Source organism: Marmota monax, unplaced genomic scaffold, assembly GCF_021218885.2.
Source record: "Marmota monax isolate L192 unplaced genomic scaffold, Marmota_monax_Labrador192_F-V1.1 WCK01_AAM20220418_F8-fsc00066, whole genome shotgun sequence".
Lineage (NCBI taxonomy): Eukaryota > Metazoa > Chordata > Mammalia > Rodentia > Sciuridae > Marmota > Marmota monax.
The window spans coordinates 8,424,820-8,441,803 of record NW_026692805.1 but is presented as its reverse complement, the minus strand read 5'-3'; the positions used below and the strand labels follow the sequence as shown (position 1 = coordinate 8,441,803).

The window sequence follows — 16,984 nt, the reverse complement described above, 5'->3', positions numbered from 1 at the left end:
CTCACCTTGAATGTTTTGGAAAAAAATATCTCCCACTGGATAGGAAAACAGTATTTTGATCATATATTCAAGTTGGCAGAATTATTCATATGTGAGTGGTACAAAGGATTGAGCCCAGGGCCGTGCACACGCTAAGCAAGTGCTCTAGCACTGAGCTGTACCGGAGCACTAGCCAATCTTTTGTAATTCCCTTTTTTATAAACTGTCAAGATTCTTCCACTCTTTCTGCTTTACTTTAAAATGTACGAAGGCAGTCAAAAATTGTCTTTCTAAAAAGTTTTAAAACTTTTTAGCTAAAAAGAGCTAATTGGCTACATCAACCAATATAGTTTTCTCAAAGTTATAGATTTTTCAAAGCTTGAAACTTCCAAGCAGGGAACCAACATGGAGAGATGACTGCAGAGCCACCAGCTCAGAGATTTGAATATACATCTTGAATTCCAAAGTGCTTAGCTGTTTATCTACAGCCCCAAATGATGATAGCTAATCGTGCTCTAACACAAAACTTATATTTTTCCAAATCTCATTCTAGATCTATTCATTCAAATGCTTTGAGTAAGTACTAAAAGTACTCATGAGAAAATGTTTTCTCTTTCTCATAACATCTCCAAAGCATTTAAGTTGATGAGGGAATTGTAATTGGTGTGAAAGAGCTTCAGAAGCTTAAAAAAAAAATAATGATTATTATTAGGTTCATAAAATGTTTTCACATATACTAATACCTCAGTCTTGTTATAGAAAATAGTGGATGTTACTGATCCTTTTTTTTTTTAAATGAAAAAACTCAGTTTCAGAGAATAGATGCTAAGATTTCTGACTTAAATAATGGTTTTGTGCCCTTCTGTTCTACTATGTTGCCTCTTGGGGGGTTGGGGAGATACTGCTTTATTCATTTAACAGTCACACTGGGAGAACTGCTTTTATAATCTGATGTCAGATTTAAATGGAATGTTATATGACTGGGTTTATTGTAGTGATTAGTTTAATATCTTTGATTGATTAGAAAGAAAATGTTTCTTGATCTTGCCTGCAAGGGAACATGACACAGGAGAAATATATCCATGGACTAATGTCAGACAAACTTGGGTTCAAAACCCAAGGGCTAATTTACTTCTCCAGGCTTTCATTTCCTCACCTATAAAAATTAGGACAATACAACCCACATTACAGAATTGTTATTATGATCAAATGAAATGAAATAAAACAAAACATATTAAAAGCATTATCTCAAATATAAATTCATAAAATGAAAAGTTTTTATTATCATTCTTCCCTTATCAAAAGGTCTCTGGTTTGTGCAGAATGGTGAAACTCCTTATGTCAGGACTCCAAATAAACTCCTTAGGTCATCTCCAAAGATAAGACTGGGCATTATTAAGGCCTAACATATCCTGAGGAAAGAGCTGTTCTGTAGGCCAATTTCCATTCAAGGTTATATCTTGGAAAGTGAGGACACTGTGCAGAGGATTCACGCATAGTATAGCCCTACAGACCAGTTTAGCTGGTCTTTCTAAATGATGCAATTGCTGGGAAAAAGGGCAGCCAGTGGACAACCAGGTCAGTCTCAAGACTATAGGCTTCATTCCAAATGACCAGCTTCAACAGCCTGGTCAGTTCTGCCACAGCCTCAGAAAATGGTGAGATTTCACTAGAATGGCCTGGAGCCAACCTGGGAAACAAAAGTACATTTAGACTAAAGGTTTTGCTCAGCTCCTTTTGCCATATAGAAAGGAAGAAATGCTATTTTCGTTCCAAGAAAATAAAACAGATTTGTGATTGTTGGCATTGCCCTGCCTTATTTCTTTCCTAGAGCTAAGTTATTAGCAAACAATATGGCATTCCCAAGACCTCTTTAATCAAGAAGTTGTAGGTTCTATTAGCACAGAAGGGATTACAGTGGAGATGAAGGTGGCAGGTAATTATCTATTCTTTAACCCCCAGAGGCTAAAGGCCACAGACAACTTGGCTAGTTGTGTAAATGGGGCTCTCTACCACCCTATACTCTTCTTTGATCATAATGCCTATAACTGTTACAAAATTTGGTGCAGAAGAGTTGGCTGTGGAAGCATGGAGTGTAGTTGGCAAACTTTAAATTCATACCACAGCTGTTGGTATTTAGGGCAAAGACGGGCAAATCAAGTTCTCAAAATAAGAAATTATGCCTACAAAAATAATGAGATTGTTTGAGTGCCCAAACTTTTTATACTTTATGATGGTTATACCACCCTCAACTCTCCAACCTAAGCCTTATTAAAGTATGTAAATTGTTAATTTTTCCAATCCCCAATTTACAGATGGTTTGTCTTCCAAACATCAGTGAATGAACCAAAGGTTTGGAACTAAGAGCATACTCTCACAGAAACAAGGTCATAATTGGTGTGGGATGCAAGTTCAGCATACTGATGACCACAGTCAGAATGAACTACAGTATTAATGACTTTGTTATCAATTTTAATGTCAAAGACAGGGAGTAAGAGGGTCTTGAATTTAGGAAGGCAGAGAACGGAAAATAAGAGTTTTTGATTTGAGAAGTATAGAATAAGTTTTAAGCAAAACTGTAGATTGGGTTGGCATTCAGATCCTCTCCCTTCAGTGTGTCCCCTTCTTTGTACAGTATCAAAGGACTTGGCTGGAGAACTCAGCCAGATCTACTAACACCTGTTTATGTTTTTTACTCTTCAGCTCCTTAGCCATAAACAAAACAAGTGAGAGATGGTGGTTTTGCCAGAATAATTCTGATGGTACCACTTCAGTAAGGGCTCACCTACTCTGATCCCAAACATATATTTTAAGGATGCTTTTTAGAGAAACTGAACTACTGACTAAAGGAATTTCAAGTTTTGGAGGTGCAGAGATGTCTTTTGAGTCAGGGAAGTCACCGTTTCTACAGAGCCCTTGTCTCCAGTCACCTACTCCTAACTGTTCTTGCTTTCAGTTTCTTTTCCCTCTATTCATTAACCTGCAGTTAATGTTGGTGGGTGAGGGGAGGGCAACGGATCCCTTATACATCAGGAGTCCTCAACCTTCGCTGCCTATTATAATCTTCGTGGGAGGATGAAAAGTCTAGATACCCAGGCCACACTCCAGACTCCGGGATATGTACAGGACACATGGAAGGACATCAAATGTCAGTGTGCTTCTTAAGCTCCCAGTGCTGCCAAAGCTGGAACTAGTGACTCATTTACACACTTTTGTAACTTAGGTGCTTGCACTTTCCATACCTGAGGACTGAAATATAAATTGTCACCCAGTTTTCCCACCAGGTTCCCAAGTGTCCATGTTGAGAATTGAGTCAGATTTACTTAACAATCTCAAGAGCTCCCACTGACCACCATTCTCCTCTACTCTGCCTCACTTCCTGGGAAAAGGATCTCAGTATTACAGGAAGGTGGGCAGCTTTCATTCTGGACTCTTCAGAGCTTAAGCAGGAGCCCAGAGCCAAATGGTACACAGATTTTCAGGACTTCCCACTTCTCTCTCCCAAGTCCTAATCATTTAATCTAGAAAATACCTCCAAGAGGTACTATACTATTCATTTCCCAGTAGTAAGCTTCTGCTCAAGGGTAATGAGGGCTCTACCTTCTGTGTGCAAGGTCACACAGATAGCTTCACTGCATAGCTAGAATACATCTCTTTCCAGCTTCAAGTGCTAACTGTTTGGGTTTATGCCCAGAATCCTTCTGGCAAAATCACCATCTCTCACTTGTTCTGGTTACGACCAAGGTGCTAAGGAGTAAAAACCATTTACCATGATTCTAAATGCTGGGGCAATGAGGGAAGAGGCTACATTTCCATTTACATCTTGGATGCATACAATCCTATAGGAGAGAAGGGAACTCTACATAATCAGGCACCTTCACTCAGTGGTCTTGTCTTCCACCTCCCACCCGGACTGGACTCTGTCCATGGAAGATGCTTACAATCTTCACTGTCTAACAGAAGCTGTGATTGCACGTGTGGTCCCATTCAGAATAGGGCTTCTAAATCTGAAAATGTGGTCATGGAAATAGCACCCTTCGTATTTAGAAACTGCAACACTTATTCCATATGCTAACATGAATTGTTGTTAAATGCATACTTTCTTAAACAAGTAGAGAGAAAATATCCCAGATTTTTCACAGTTGGGCTGCTGAGTACAGACATCAAGTTATCTGCGGTACCTGCTAAAGGTGGTTGTTCTCACAATGCTCAATAAGGTGGAGATCTTATAGCAAAGACCAGTATTCCCCTGGTTCTTAATGAGAAAACCAAAGCTTCCAAAGGGAAAGGATGAGACCCAAAGACTCTACTTTCTCCCTCTTAAACTCCATTCAAAATAATAAACTAAAAAAAACCCACAGAGGACTGGGAATATAGCTCAGCTGGTAGAGTGCTTGGCTCATATGCAAAAGGCCCTGGGTTCGATCCCCAGCACCACAACATACACACACACACACACACACACACAGAGAAAGATTCTACTCAAATCCTTTCTCTTAGCGAAAGTCAGATCTCCCAGCTCTGGCCAAGTACATTCTCATTGTACCAGGTGGGCTTCCTACTACAGTCCTGATTTTAAATTGGGACTACAGGAGCCATGTTTTAGTTAGAAGGTAAAATATTAGCAAAGATATGCCAGGATAGCGTCAATCAAAATGAAAGGGGAAAAAGTATACACAAAAATTAAAAAATATATACTAGGTTATGTACGTTTAAAATAATTTAAAATGTTAACCTTTGATATAAATAGTAAATTAGCTTCTCCTCCCCAGCCAATCTCATTACTCCAGATCCCATAACCAACCAGCTTAGCCATCAAATTAAGAAATAGAAAGGCATTCAGTTAGGCAAAAATCTGTATACCCACCATTTAATTGTATACTTGAGGTTTGGTTGACTGACTGTGCTATCATCTAGGAAAATAGTAGAGCAGGAACTGTATTTCCTTGTAATTTGTCCAGGAGGATGCTAGAAAACAACAGCAACAAGACAAAGATAATTACAGAGAGCTATAAATTCTTCCAAGGAATATCGCCCCCTATTAAATGAGATCAGAACACAGAGAAAGAATGTCTTAGTGAGAAATGTTACCACCAAAAACAGAACAAAAAAATTTGATTATAAAATGAGTCTTCAGTTCTTTCACACATAAGTCTCCAACACCATTCCTAGCCCCAAACTTTCATGGGAGAACAGTAAACCTTTGCAATCAAAGAGTACCTTTCAGAGTCCATAAAATCATCTGCCTTGGGGCCTGAGTAAAACATGGAATACACTGCTCACTATGTTAATGAAAGCCCATAACTGAGGTGGCAACTTATTTTATGCACTAAGATCAAGACGAGAATCCACTGTTGGGGTATAGTTGACTTATGAGCCAAGGAAATGCAGTCAAGGTTGATTTAGAATTTCCTTGCTAATCCACTTAAATTTTAGCAAGTTACAAAGAAATGTATATCTTTGATAGGAACAAAATGCATTTTGAAGGAGGAAATTATCTGAAACTTTGGAAATACAACCAGCTTATAACCTGTAGATAGTAAAAAGTGGTTCTTTCACAAATGTACAAGTTTTGAGTTCTGCAGAGAATTTTAGAATGGAGAACTACTTCTGAATAGTAATGATACAGAAAACAATTTTTAAAACTGTTTATTGATTGCACCTACTTGAATGCTAAGTGGACTTTGGATAACAATTTGGGAAGTACAATTAGTAGACATCTATTCTTGATGAGAAAGAATCATGCAAACAATTTCCTCTTGCCTGATTCTATATTGATGTTGTCAAGTATCCTCAGGAGTCATAAAATCGCCTGCCTGGCTTGCCTACCTCCAGCAAAACCCTCAGTTCATGAATTTAGTAAAGAAAATCTTAAGATCAATTAAAGACCAAATGCCCTGGTTCCAAATGCCAAAATACTTTGACATTGCCATTTACTTCCTATTTAATAGGTTTTCTCTGTAATAAAATTATGAAAATGTGCAGCAGCCTGAAAAATACATGAACAATATTATAATTTCCTCTCAAAACTAAATAATCAATGATAGTTACTATTTTGTATATCCAGTTCCTTAAAATACAGCTAGAGGGCACTGCATTACTGATGCATTATAACCCTGTGAACACTGGTTTTAACACAGGTCAGAAGGAAATAACCAGAGTCAGGAAATGGAAAAGATCAGGCTTATTCTCAGCTTCCCGCTTAAGCTTGCACTTTTATACATAATGAAAGGGCATGAAGAGAGTATAGACAGTTCAAATTATGACTTTAAATGTTAATTTTAACATGACATCTTTCATATCTATCAAATTAATCACAACATTCTCATTAAGACAATTCTAAAGAATTAATACAATTCTTCTTGCTTTAATTTCTTGATGCAATTACATAAGAAAAAAAATCAAATTCTAACAAAAGCTGTTAAAATGGGTGGCAAGCTTTAAAAATCTTAGGAAAATTTCTCCACAGAAACAAAATTTACTACAAACAATAATCCCCATAGATACAATATTTGACACAAAAATCCAGTTATTAATTGATGTGTTTGTTAATGAATTTGTAGAAATATGGGATAATTTTAATAATCCCAACGATGAAGCAAAAAGACAGTATTTTATACTTTCATTTCTTGTGAGGTTTCAACTATTTCCTCTGATACAAATTCCTTTAACATTAAAATGTGATGGAACTTCAAAGAACAACCAGCTTCCCTAAGAAGACATAAGCCATGAAGTCAGAAGAAATAAGTGATTCACTTGGGTGAGCACAGTCTGCATCCTCATAATCTTAGAAATCAACATGTGACTTAAGGGGCAGAAACACCCCTCTACATGCACAGTCCTAAGGGTCAGAGGGTTAACTCAAACCAGTCACACCAAGGAACCCGCCCAGTCCTGGCCTCAGAATCACCCAGTTGTTCAGTTTCTGCATCCCCAAAAAAGGGCTAACATAGCAAAGCCTTTATTTTCTAAGGAGACACCAACTCAGTTTTCAAACTATGTAACAGTTTCTAAATTTAATAAAACCATAAGGGTTAAGTTATAAAGTTTTCTGGTTTTCAGGGTGCCTCATCATGCACACAGCTTTGAAACTCTACAATGCAACAAGGAAGCATTATATGTTCACCAGGTGTACTGTAGTTGTTAAACTTTTTAAATTAGCACAGTGTGCTGGCTAGTGCTAGGTTTAGTCAAAATATTTTATTAACTCAGATGTCCCATGATACTGAAAAATCGGTATGCTTGTACGTATATGTGAAACACACTAAGACCCTCCCACTGATTTTCTAATCTTCGCTAGTAGAAACAAACAACAACAACAAAAACAATTAAACAAAACAAAACAAAACAAAAAAACAGCACTAAGATCACCAGAGAAAAGCACAGCACGGAAGGTGCTAAAGCCACAACTCTTTTGTGCGAATCTAACCCACTGTAACTGGGTTACAGTGTGTTACAGTGTGTGAACTGGGCAAGCTACTTAGCCTCCCCTCTCTGCACCTAAGTTTCCTTACCTGTAGAAGAAAGAGAAAAATAATAGCCCCTTCTATTACCATGAGGGGTCATTATGAGGAGCACCTGAGCTAATATTTGTATATACTCAGAGCAGGGCTGCAACATAGGTTATAGATATTACATCTGCACTTAATAAGTAGGAAAAAATGTGTTAGTCATGTCAAAAAGAGTGATGGTAATGTTTTTATGCCTAATGTAATCATGTGTTAGAATATAAAAAAAATTCCCAAGACAATGTTTTATCAGAAAAGAATGGGCATACCAATACAGAGATGTCTATAGATCTATAGATACAGAGATTTCCCCAAGAAGGACAATCATCTTAATGAGAGAAAAATATCACAGAGACAAACATAACCTCCACTTAGAAGGGGAACAGGAAATAGTCTGTGAGAAGACCAATTATGGATCTTTCTAAAGAAATTAAAAAGTTTATGTATTTGAAATAATGTATATTTTACAACTTAAATTATGAATATGTTGAATAATAGAATTTTAGAGCAACACTGAAACAAGATTTTTTAGCCTACTTATTTACATAATGTCTCTAATACAAAATAGTTTTATTATTTACATCAAGATCCCCTAATACATAAAAACTGTTGGACTATATATTTAGTTGCCCAAATAAAATTAGAAAAATATGAGCCATCAGTGTTCTGGGTTGCTTTACATCAATTTATTTACAGCATATAAACATACCCTGCACAGCACATAGAATTCCCATTCTACAGACAGTCAAAGGAGGTCAAAGAAATGAGGTAACATTTCTAAGATCAAATCTAAGACACCTGAGCTCAAAGCTTCATTCACCTCACTCCTTCCTAACTGTAGTTCTTCACGAGTCTGTGCTCTCCAAAACTTTCCATACCATACCCCCAAATGTCTTTGTCCTTCCCTGACCTCACTCATCCTTCAGAACTCAGTCCTTCCCCAAGATGTGTTCCACCACAGGACCCATCTGGGCTGTGGGTCCCTCCTGTGTGTTCTGTGTGCGCCCTGGCTTGCCCTCCACAGCACTGATCACATTCCACTGTCATTTTCTGCCCATTCATGTATGTTCTGCCTACGGCCTAGACTCTAATGGTCTTGGAGGTACAAAGTGGATAGCTTCCTTAAATCAGCAACTGAGGAAAAGATCCATCCCTGGGACTGATGTGCTCATACTCCTGCCACCAACCCAGCAAGTCTGCTTCCATGATGGCAGCAGGGTCCTCTGTGAGGTGGTGATGACAGGGTGGTTACAGCAGCCACAACACAGCAGAAAGTGCGAGTGTGTCAAACAGCTGGTACATAGGAGTTCACCGAAAAGGCCTGTGCCGTTGGGCTGTGAAATGCTGACATGCTCAGGCACACTGAAGTGCAACAGTGGCTGGCAGAACCAAGGAGCCAAAGGTAATGTGGTAAGACCCCATATACAGGCTGGGCAAGCATAGGGCTGGAGTCAGAGGGCCTAGTACCTAGGTTTAGTTCTGTCACTGATTAGCCATGTGAATTGGGCAAGTTACTCAAGCAGAACTCATATATGTTCTGGCTTGCTGGGGTTCATCCTAGTTTACCCTGTCTTCCTAGAACAGAAAGTAATAGCACACCCTTTCACATTCAAGTATTCTTGCTTGGGAAACAGAATACAAGGTCCCCTTAGGCTTAACCTCGTCAGTGTCCTCATTTGTGAAATAACAGAAATCAGAACCTACCCCTTACTATGATGCTGTGAAGACTACACAGGATAGTACTTATAAAATGCTCAGCACATACAGTGCTCAATAAACAAGGTTAGGCCACTGAGTAACACTCAAAAGAGTCTGTGTTTTAACGTGCCAGTTTCGGTAAATGAATGAAATGACCCAACTTCTTAGAGCTTGAGAAGACCAAATAAAAATTAAGCATCAAAAAATGAGGTAATATTATTAGAGGAAAGCAATTGGAAGGGCTAGGGATGTAGCTCAGTGGTAGGACACTTGCCTAGAATGTGCAAGGTACTGAGTTCCATCCCAAGTGATGCTAAAAAGAAAAATGAAAAGTGGTGAATTTTTTTTTTTTGGAAGCGCTATTAGTGAAATCTCTAAAAACGAAAATTCCATAACTTTTTTTGTTTAATCCTAATTGTAAGGAAGCAATTTATGAGCTTCATAGAAGACACAGGATTCTATCTGCAGCTTCTTTGGAGCACAAATGAAATCTGCACTAGAGTTCTTTTATTAAGAACTAACTTAAGGGCTAAAGGTGCAGAACATCATAGGCAAGAGCACAGGAGAAGTGGAGGAAGAGGCTGCTTCGCTCACCTTCTGCCACCTACTGAACACTCAATGTACAGTCTCCATGGAACCAAAAAAGGGACGTGTCTTTCCCTCATTTTACAAGAGTCTCTCTTTCTCATTCACATAGCTATTGTGGGGTAGAACTGAACTTGAGGACAGTCTGGCATTGTGAAGCCTACACAAACCCACTTATCAGAAAGGGCAGAAGCACTTAGAGTCAGGAGAATGTGCACCCTGTGGAAGCCTCTGGGTGAGCAGAGGAAGGCGCCTCATCATTCTCCTATACCACCAGGTGCCACACAGTCACAAAAAAGGAAAAAAAATAGAAAAAGAAACTCATATCCTTGACCTCAAGATGTTAGTAAACTAATATTCCATGGAAAGTAAGAAAAGGAATAAGCAGCTTTTAGCAAGATCAGTTTTTAACAGCAAGGAAAGGCATAAAATAAAACAACAAAAACAAAAACACTGAGCCATGGAGCTAAGGAAAGAGGAAAACTAAACTAAAAATTGAGAAAATGCCATCCTGAGACAGAAAACTCTGTTCTACTGTGAGTCAAGCATGAGGAAACTACAGAGTAATTACACTCATAATTTACTTCAATCCCAAGTCAAGTCTCGGCTTCATGACGGCTCCAAGCATAACATGCATTACTTCTAGAATGAGAAGTAATTTTTCTCATCATAGTTCTGGCTACGAGGTAGAATCCAGAAATACAGTCGTCAAGGACTGGCAGGATAAGAGGCAGAGGGTTCGTGATGGCACCGAGGCTGCAGGCAACAGCTCCCAGCTGCCCGCTCCCTCAGGAAGCTTCCCCTCAAAGTCTGTTGCTGCCTCAGTGCTTCTGCAGCCATGGAAGAGGTTCATCAAAATAACATCGTCTACTATCTCATCAATTTCTGAATGCAATGGTCACATGTATTTTAAGTTATGGTTTTCAGGCCAGGGTGGGATGAGAAATAAGGTTAATCCTTAATGTTGGGGTAAGAAAGGGTAGATGTTTATCAAATCAGAGGTCTTAAAAAAAGTCACTGGTCTTAAAATTTACTTTGTAGAAAGACTCAAAAATGAGTTAGATGTGCCTAAAATATAAAAAATAAATGGATGAACCTTGAAGATACTATGTATGTAAGAAGCCAGTCACTAAAGGCCACATATTATGTGATTACACTTATATTAAACTTACGTGATTATATGATTACATTTATATAAAATATCCACACAGACAGAAAGTGATCACCAGGGTCTAAAAGGAGAGGAACAAGGAATGACTGTTAACGGGTACAAGATTTCTTTTTCAAATGATAATATTTCTAAAATTGGATATGGTGATAACTATGATTATACCATAATCACTGAATTGTATACTTTAAAAGGGTGGATTTTATATATCATTAAAGCTGATAAGTTTTTCAAAAAAGAAAAAAAAAAGTCAAAAGACCAAAAGATAAGAAAAAACCTTATGGGACCCTGGAATTAGAAATTAAAAGTACCACATTAATCTCCAGGATATATAAAAAACTCAAAAAACCTAACACCAAAAAAAAAAAAAAATCAATAAATGGTCACAGGAACTGAACAGACACTTCACAGAAGAAGAAATACAATTGATCACAGAAAAAAATAAATACAATCGAAAAACATTCAACATCTCTAGCAATTAAAGAAATGCAAATCAAAACTACACTGAGGGGCTGGAGTTGTGATTCAGTGGTAGAGCGTTAGTCTAGCATGTGTTAGGCACTGGGTTCGATTCTCAGCACTGCATATAAACAAACAAATAAAGTAAAGATCCATCAACAGCTAATAAAAAAAAATTTTAAAAAACCCTACACTGGGATTCCATCTCACTCCAGTCAGAATGGCAATTATCAAGAATAAAAGCAACATCCTGCTATCCTGTATAACTAATTAGAACAAATTTTTAAAAAAAAATTTTAAAGAATAAAATCAACAATAAATGTTGGTGAGGATGTGGGAAAAAAAGATTCACTTATACATTGCTAGTGGGACTGCAGATTGATGCAACCACTCTGGAAAGCAGTATAGAGACTCATCAGAAAACTTGGAATGGAACCACCATTTGACCCAGTTATCCCACTCTCCTCGGTATATGCCCAAAGGACTTAAAAATCAAGCATACTACAGTGACACAGCCACATTAATGTCAGCTCAATTCACAATGGCTAAACTATGAAACCAACCTAGATGCCCTTCAACAAATGAATGGTTAAAGAAATTGTTTATATATATATACATTATTGTTGAATAGACTGCTCATTCCTTTGGTTTGGAGCTCTGTACCTTCCTGTATCTCAATGACTCTTAAGTTTGGTCTCTTAATGTTATCCCATATTTCTTGGATGTTCTGCTCATGGTTTCTTAACAGTCTTGCTGAGCTGTCTATGTTCTTTTCCAGTTGAAATACTTTGTCTTCATTGTCTGATGTTCTATCTTCTAAGTGTTCTACTCTGCTGGTAGTATTCTCCATTGAGTTTTTAAGTTGGTTTATTGCTTCCTGCATTTCTAGGATTTCTGTTTGTTTGTTTTTTATAACCTCTATCTCCCTGTAAAGTTGATCCTTTGCTTCTTGGATTTGTTTGTGTAATTCATTGTCGAAGTGATCTTTCATTGTCTGATTTTGCTGTCTAATGTCTTCCTTGATACTCCAGATCATCTGAAGCATGTATATCCTGAATTCTTTATCTGACATTCCATCTGCTGCAGCTGTTACCTCTTCTAAAGTTGCGTTGACCTGCATTGCTTGTGGTCCTTTCTTTCCTTGTCTTTTCATACTGCTTGCGTTTCTTTCCTGCAGGCGCGGGCGGCGGCTCTGCTCTCTCCTTATTCCAATTGGGGTGTCGTGACTACCACGCCGGCAGGTCACTGGGCCTGTTCTGGGCGCTGGCGGCGGCTCTGTTCTGCCCCTACTCCAATTGGGGTGACGAGTGTACCATGCCGGCAGGCCACCAGGCCTGATCCGCAGGTCGGTTGCAGGTTTGCCTACCCTGCAGGCGCAGGCGGCGGCTCTACTCTGCCCCTACTCCAAATGGGGTGACGTGTCTGTCGTACCGGCAGGCCACTGGGCCTGTCCCGCTGGTCGGTCGCAGATCTGCCCACCTTTTGGGCACGGGTGGTGGCTCTGTTCTGCCCCTACTCCAATTGGGGTGTCGTGACTACCCCACCGGCAGGTCACTGGGCCTGTTCCTGGCACGGGCGGCAACTCTGCTACCACGCCGGCAGGCTCCTGGGCCTGATCCGCCGGTCTGTCGCAGGTCTGCCTACCTTGCAGGCGTGGGCGGCGGCTCTGCCCTGCCCCTCCTACCACGCCTGCAGACCTCTGTGCCTGATCTGCAGGTTGGTCACAGGTCTGCTCACCCTGCGGGCACGGGTGGCGGTTTCGCTCCGCCCCCACTCCAATTGGGGTCACGTGACCACCACACCGGCAGGGCCTGATCCGGGCGTGGGCGAAGGATCTGCTCTGCCCCTACTCCAGTTGGGGTGACGTGTGTACCACGCTGGCAGGCCGCTGGGCCTGACCCGCCAGTCTGTCACAGGTCTGCTTACCTTGCAAGTGCGGGCGGCGGCTCTGCCCTGCCCTTCCTACCACGCCCGTGTACCACTGGGTCGCGGGTCTGCCCACCTTGCGGGCGTGGGTGGCGGCTCCGCTCCGCTCCCTCTCCAATTGGGGTCACGCGGTCACCACGCCGGCGAGCCGCTGGGCCTGCTCAGGGCTCTGGCAGCGGCCCGGCTCCTCCCCTCTGGCTCGACGACAAATTGAGGAGACTAGGGTGTCTGTGCCTCACCCCCCCTACCAGGAGACCAACTGTTTCTGTTGCCGCTGGTATTGATGAAGTTCTCTCCTCCACCGCTTTCTGATGACATCAGATCTCTGCCATGTTGGTATCCTATGCGAATGGCAGCATTTCGTTCCCCTTGCCGGGCAACCAAAGCAATGGGTGAGTCCTGACCGGCCCTCAGCAGGACCCGGACCGAGAAGCAGTTTCCGCGGGCTCCTAGCCCTGGGCCAGGGCAGTTCCGGGAGCCAGAACTCGGCCGCTCCGTGCTCGGTGTATGCTCTAATAAGAGCAGACTCCAAGAAGCAGCCTCCGCAGGCTCCCCAGCCCTGGGCCAGGGCGGTTCTGGGAGCCGGAACTCGGCCGCCCCGCGCTCGCGCTCGGTGCTCGCTCAGATAAGAGCAGGCACTAAGAAGCACCCAGGCACTGAGCCCGAGCAATCTGTCTGCAAGCCACAGGCGAATGGCAGCCTGAAATTACCTGTTCTATGGCTGAATGAGCTGTGGTCAGTCGAAAACAGGGATGGTGACGTCAGCTTTCCAACATGGTGGCCGCTGGCCTCCTCTGTGGTCTGACCGGTGTGGAGAACCGAGATGGACCGCTTCCTTCCCCCGTCTCGAACCCAGAATTCAGCCCTGAGTACGGTGCTTGCACGGCTGGCAGAAACTGCAGCGCTGTATCCCTGCGTCGCTATCTCCTCGTTTCCCAGCGCGCGCTGCAGACTCTAGCAGCGGGGCGATTTGCTGAATGAGCAGTGTTACCCTCCGTGCGACAAACCTCTCGCGTTTGAGTCCCGGTAGCCGATCCTCGTGCGATGGAAATCCTTCCTCCAGGTTCCGGAGCACCCCACTATTGCTGGAAATTCCTAACAAGATAGCCTTTAGCCGTCCTGACTTGTCATACTCCCACACAGTGAAGCAGCACACGGGGGCAATGCACTCCCCTCGCCGCCATCTTCCTCTCATTCTCCCCTCTATATATATTATTGTAACACACATATACACACAAACAATGGAATATTACTCAGCCTTAAAGAGGAATGAAATTATGGCATTTGCCCATAAATGGATGGAACCAGAGACTATCATGCTAAGTGAAATCAGCCAATCCCAAAGAACCAAAGACCAAATGTTTTCTTTGATATGCAGATGCTAACTCACAAATAGGGGATTGTGGAGAGAATAGGGGTTGTTTGGATTAGACAGAAGGGAGCGAAGGAGATATGGGGGTAGGAAATGATAACAGAATGAATCAGACATTATTACCATATATACATATATGATTACACTGTCTACGTCACGTACAACCAGAATGAGAAGTTATACTCTATTTATGTATGATGTGTCAAAATGCATTCTACTGTCATGTATATAACTAATTAGAACCAAAAAATTTTTTTTAAGTACCTGTATGAATATATGACTTTTGAAATATCTATTTCCTAACTACATCAGCTGAATAGGCCCATCAAGCAATGACACACCAGCAGCAATGAGCACTTGTGGTATCCAGATCTTGTTTCCAACTTCTGTTTGCCACCATAAGGAATCTGGGTTCCTTGGAGAAATGACTGATTTGGGTTGAAGCAAAGGAGGTACAAGATGAACCTGGAATCTCTTACTATGTCAAAAAGCAAAGGAGCATGAAAGGAGGTCTGTCAGGAGACTGATTTAAAAAGACTGCCACTAGCCAACTCTAGAACTATGGGAATGTCAGAATGATTAAGGACAGGAATTAACTATGCTTCACTGAAAAGGCATAAACTTATGAGTCCATACTGAAGATGAACAAACTGATGGATGGACAGACAGTTGGGAAGAGGAGGTTCTCCCTTGGAGAAGAATGCAGAGTGACATGTACAGAGGGAGTGGTGAGGTTGGAAAATTACCATTTGGTAACCAAAATAATAAAAATTGATTCTGGCAAACATGATCAACAAATGCTAAATCTGGGAGCAGAGATAAAGGGAAGCTTTTTGCACACTTAGTAGGTTCAAGCGGGAAACCACTAAACATACAGTGGAGAATCCAGACAACACCCTGCCTGCAATCAAAATCCACATTATTGATGGGGACCAGATGGAAATTACAAGTCTCCAGATCTGCTGCCCTAAAAGGAAGCTTTCCATGTAGTACTCTGGTTGTAAATACTCATCTGAATCAGAGACACAGAAAGGCTCCAGGGACACACCCACCAAATGTCACATGTGACCCTGGACTAAAACTGGTACCAGAAAATAAAATGCTACAGAGGACATTATATAGCCATTTAACACAACTGTAATACAGGCATTTAATCAAAAAGAACTGTATAAAGTTAAGTTCTTAACATTGATAATAACATTGTGGTTATACATAGAATAGTATTTAGTCTTAGGAAATACATGGCAGAGTATTAGAGGGTAAAAAGTATGTTGTAGGCAATCTACTCCCCAAAAAAATCAGATCAGAAAATTAGTAGATGTGATAAAATACTAGTTTAAACCTGTGTATCTGAGAGAATATATGAATTTTCTGTATTACTATTATACCTGTTTAGTAATTTTGAAAATTTTCAAAATCAAAGTAAAAAAAATACCTATAAAAAGTCAAAAGCACAGGGACTGGGATTGTGGCTCAGCAGTAGAGCGCTCACCTAGCACGTGTGAGACTCTGTGTTTGATCCTCAGCACGATCGCTCGATAGATAGATAGACAGATAGATAGATAGATAAAATGAAGGCATTGTGTCCAACTATAACTAACTAACTAACTAAATATTTTTTATAAAAGTCAAAGCACAGACTATAACACAGATGCTGGGGGTGGGCACTCTGTTTGAAGGCTCAGGGAAAGTCTGCTTCTTAAAGGGCTTTTTTGACGAAGTCCCCTCTTGAAATACAAAGTTTGTGCCTTCCCAGACAGACTTCACGTTTTTCCTTTCCTCTCTATTCCAGAAATCCCTTGGCAAGGTGACAAAGCTGAAATTTTAGGTTAAGAGAGCAGTAAGAAAAAAATGGCATAGTGTGGCACAACGAAGCATCATGCAAGACCTTGAGTCCAGCTAGCTTAAGGACAGCTGGACTCCCCTCTATCCTCAGAAAATGGCAGCAATGGAACCCAAAGCCACAAACTATGGTAAAAGCTGGCTAGCTCCAGCTGAGTGTAAAGGAACATGCCTGTACTTCCAGCCACTGAGGAGGCATAGGAAGGAGGATAGCAAATTCAAGATCAGCCTGGGCAACTTAGTGAGACTCTGTCACAAAGGATAGTAGATGTAGCCCAGCGGTAGAATGTTTGCTTAGCAGGTGAAAGGCCCTGAGTTCTATCAGGCAGGAAAAGAAAAACAGAAAAAAGGAGAATCTTTTACAGATATAACCAATACACTCAAGGGCTAACATCCTACACAAACTTCTCATCTGCCCCAGCACTTCCATGTGTATAGCATTTTCAT

The 16,984-nt window shown here is 40.9% G+C and overlaps 1 protein-coding gene across 3 annotated transcripts in view; it reads right to left on the bottom strand.

The window, feature by feature from the left end:
• Ccny (cyclin Y) overlaps positions 1-16,984 on the bottom strand; it is a 227,133-nt gene that overhangs the window by 39,641 nt on the left and 170,508 nt on the right. For all 3 annotated transcript variants that reach the window (XM_058580610.1, XM_046448330.2, XM_058580611.1), the window contains exon 4: positions 4,847-4,947. In XM_058580610.1, coding sequence (XP_058436593.1) covers positions 4,847-4,947 — 101 coding nt within the window. The remainder of the gene's footprint in view (positions 1-4,846; positions 4,948-16,984) is intronic.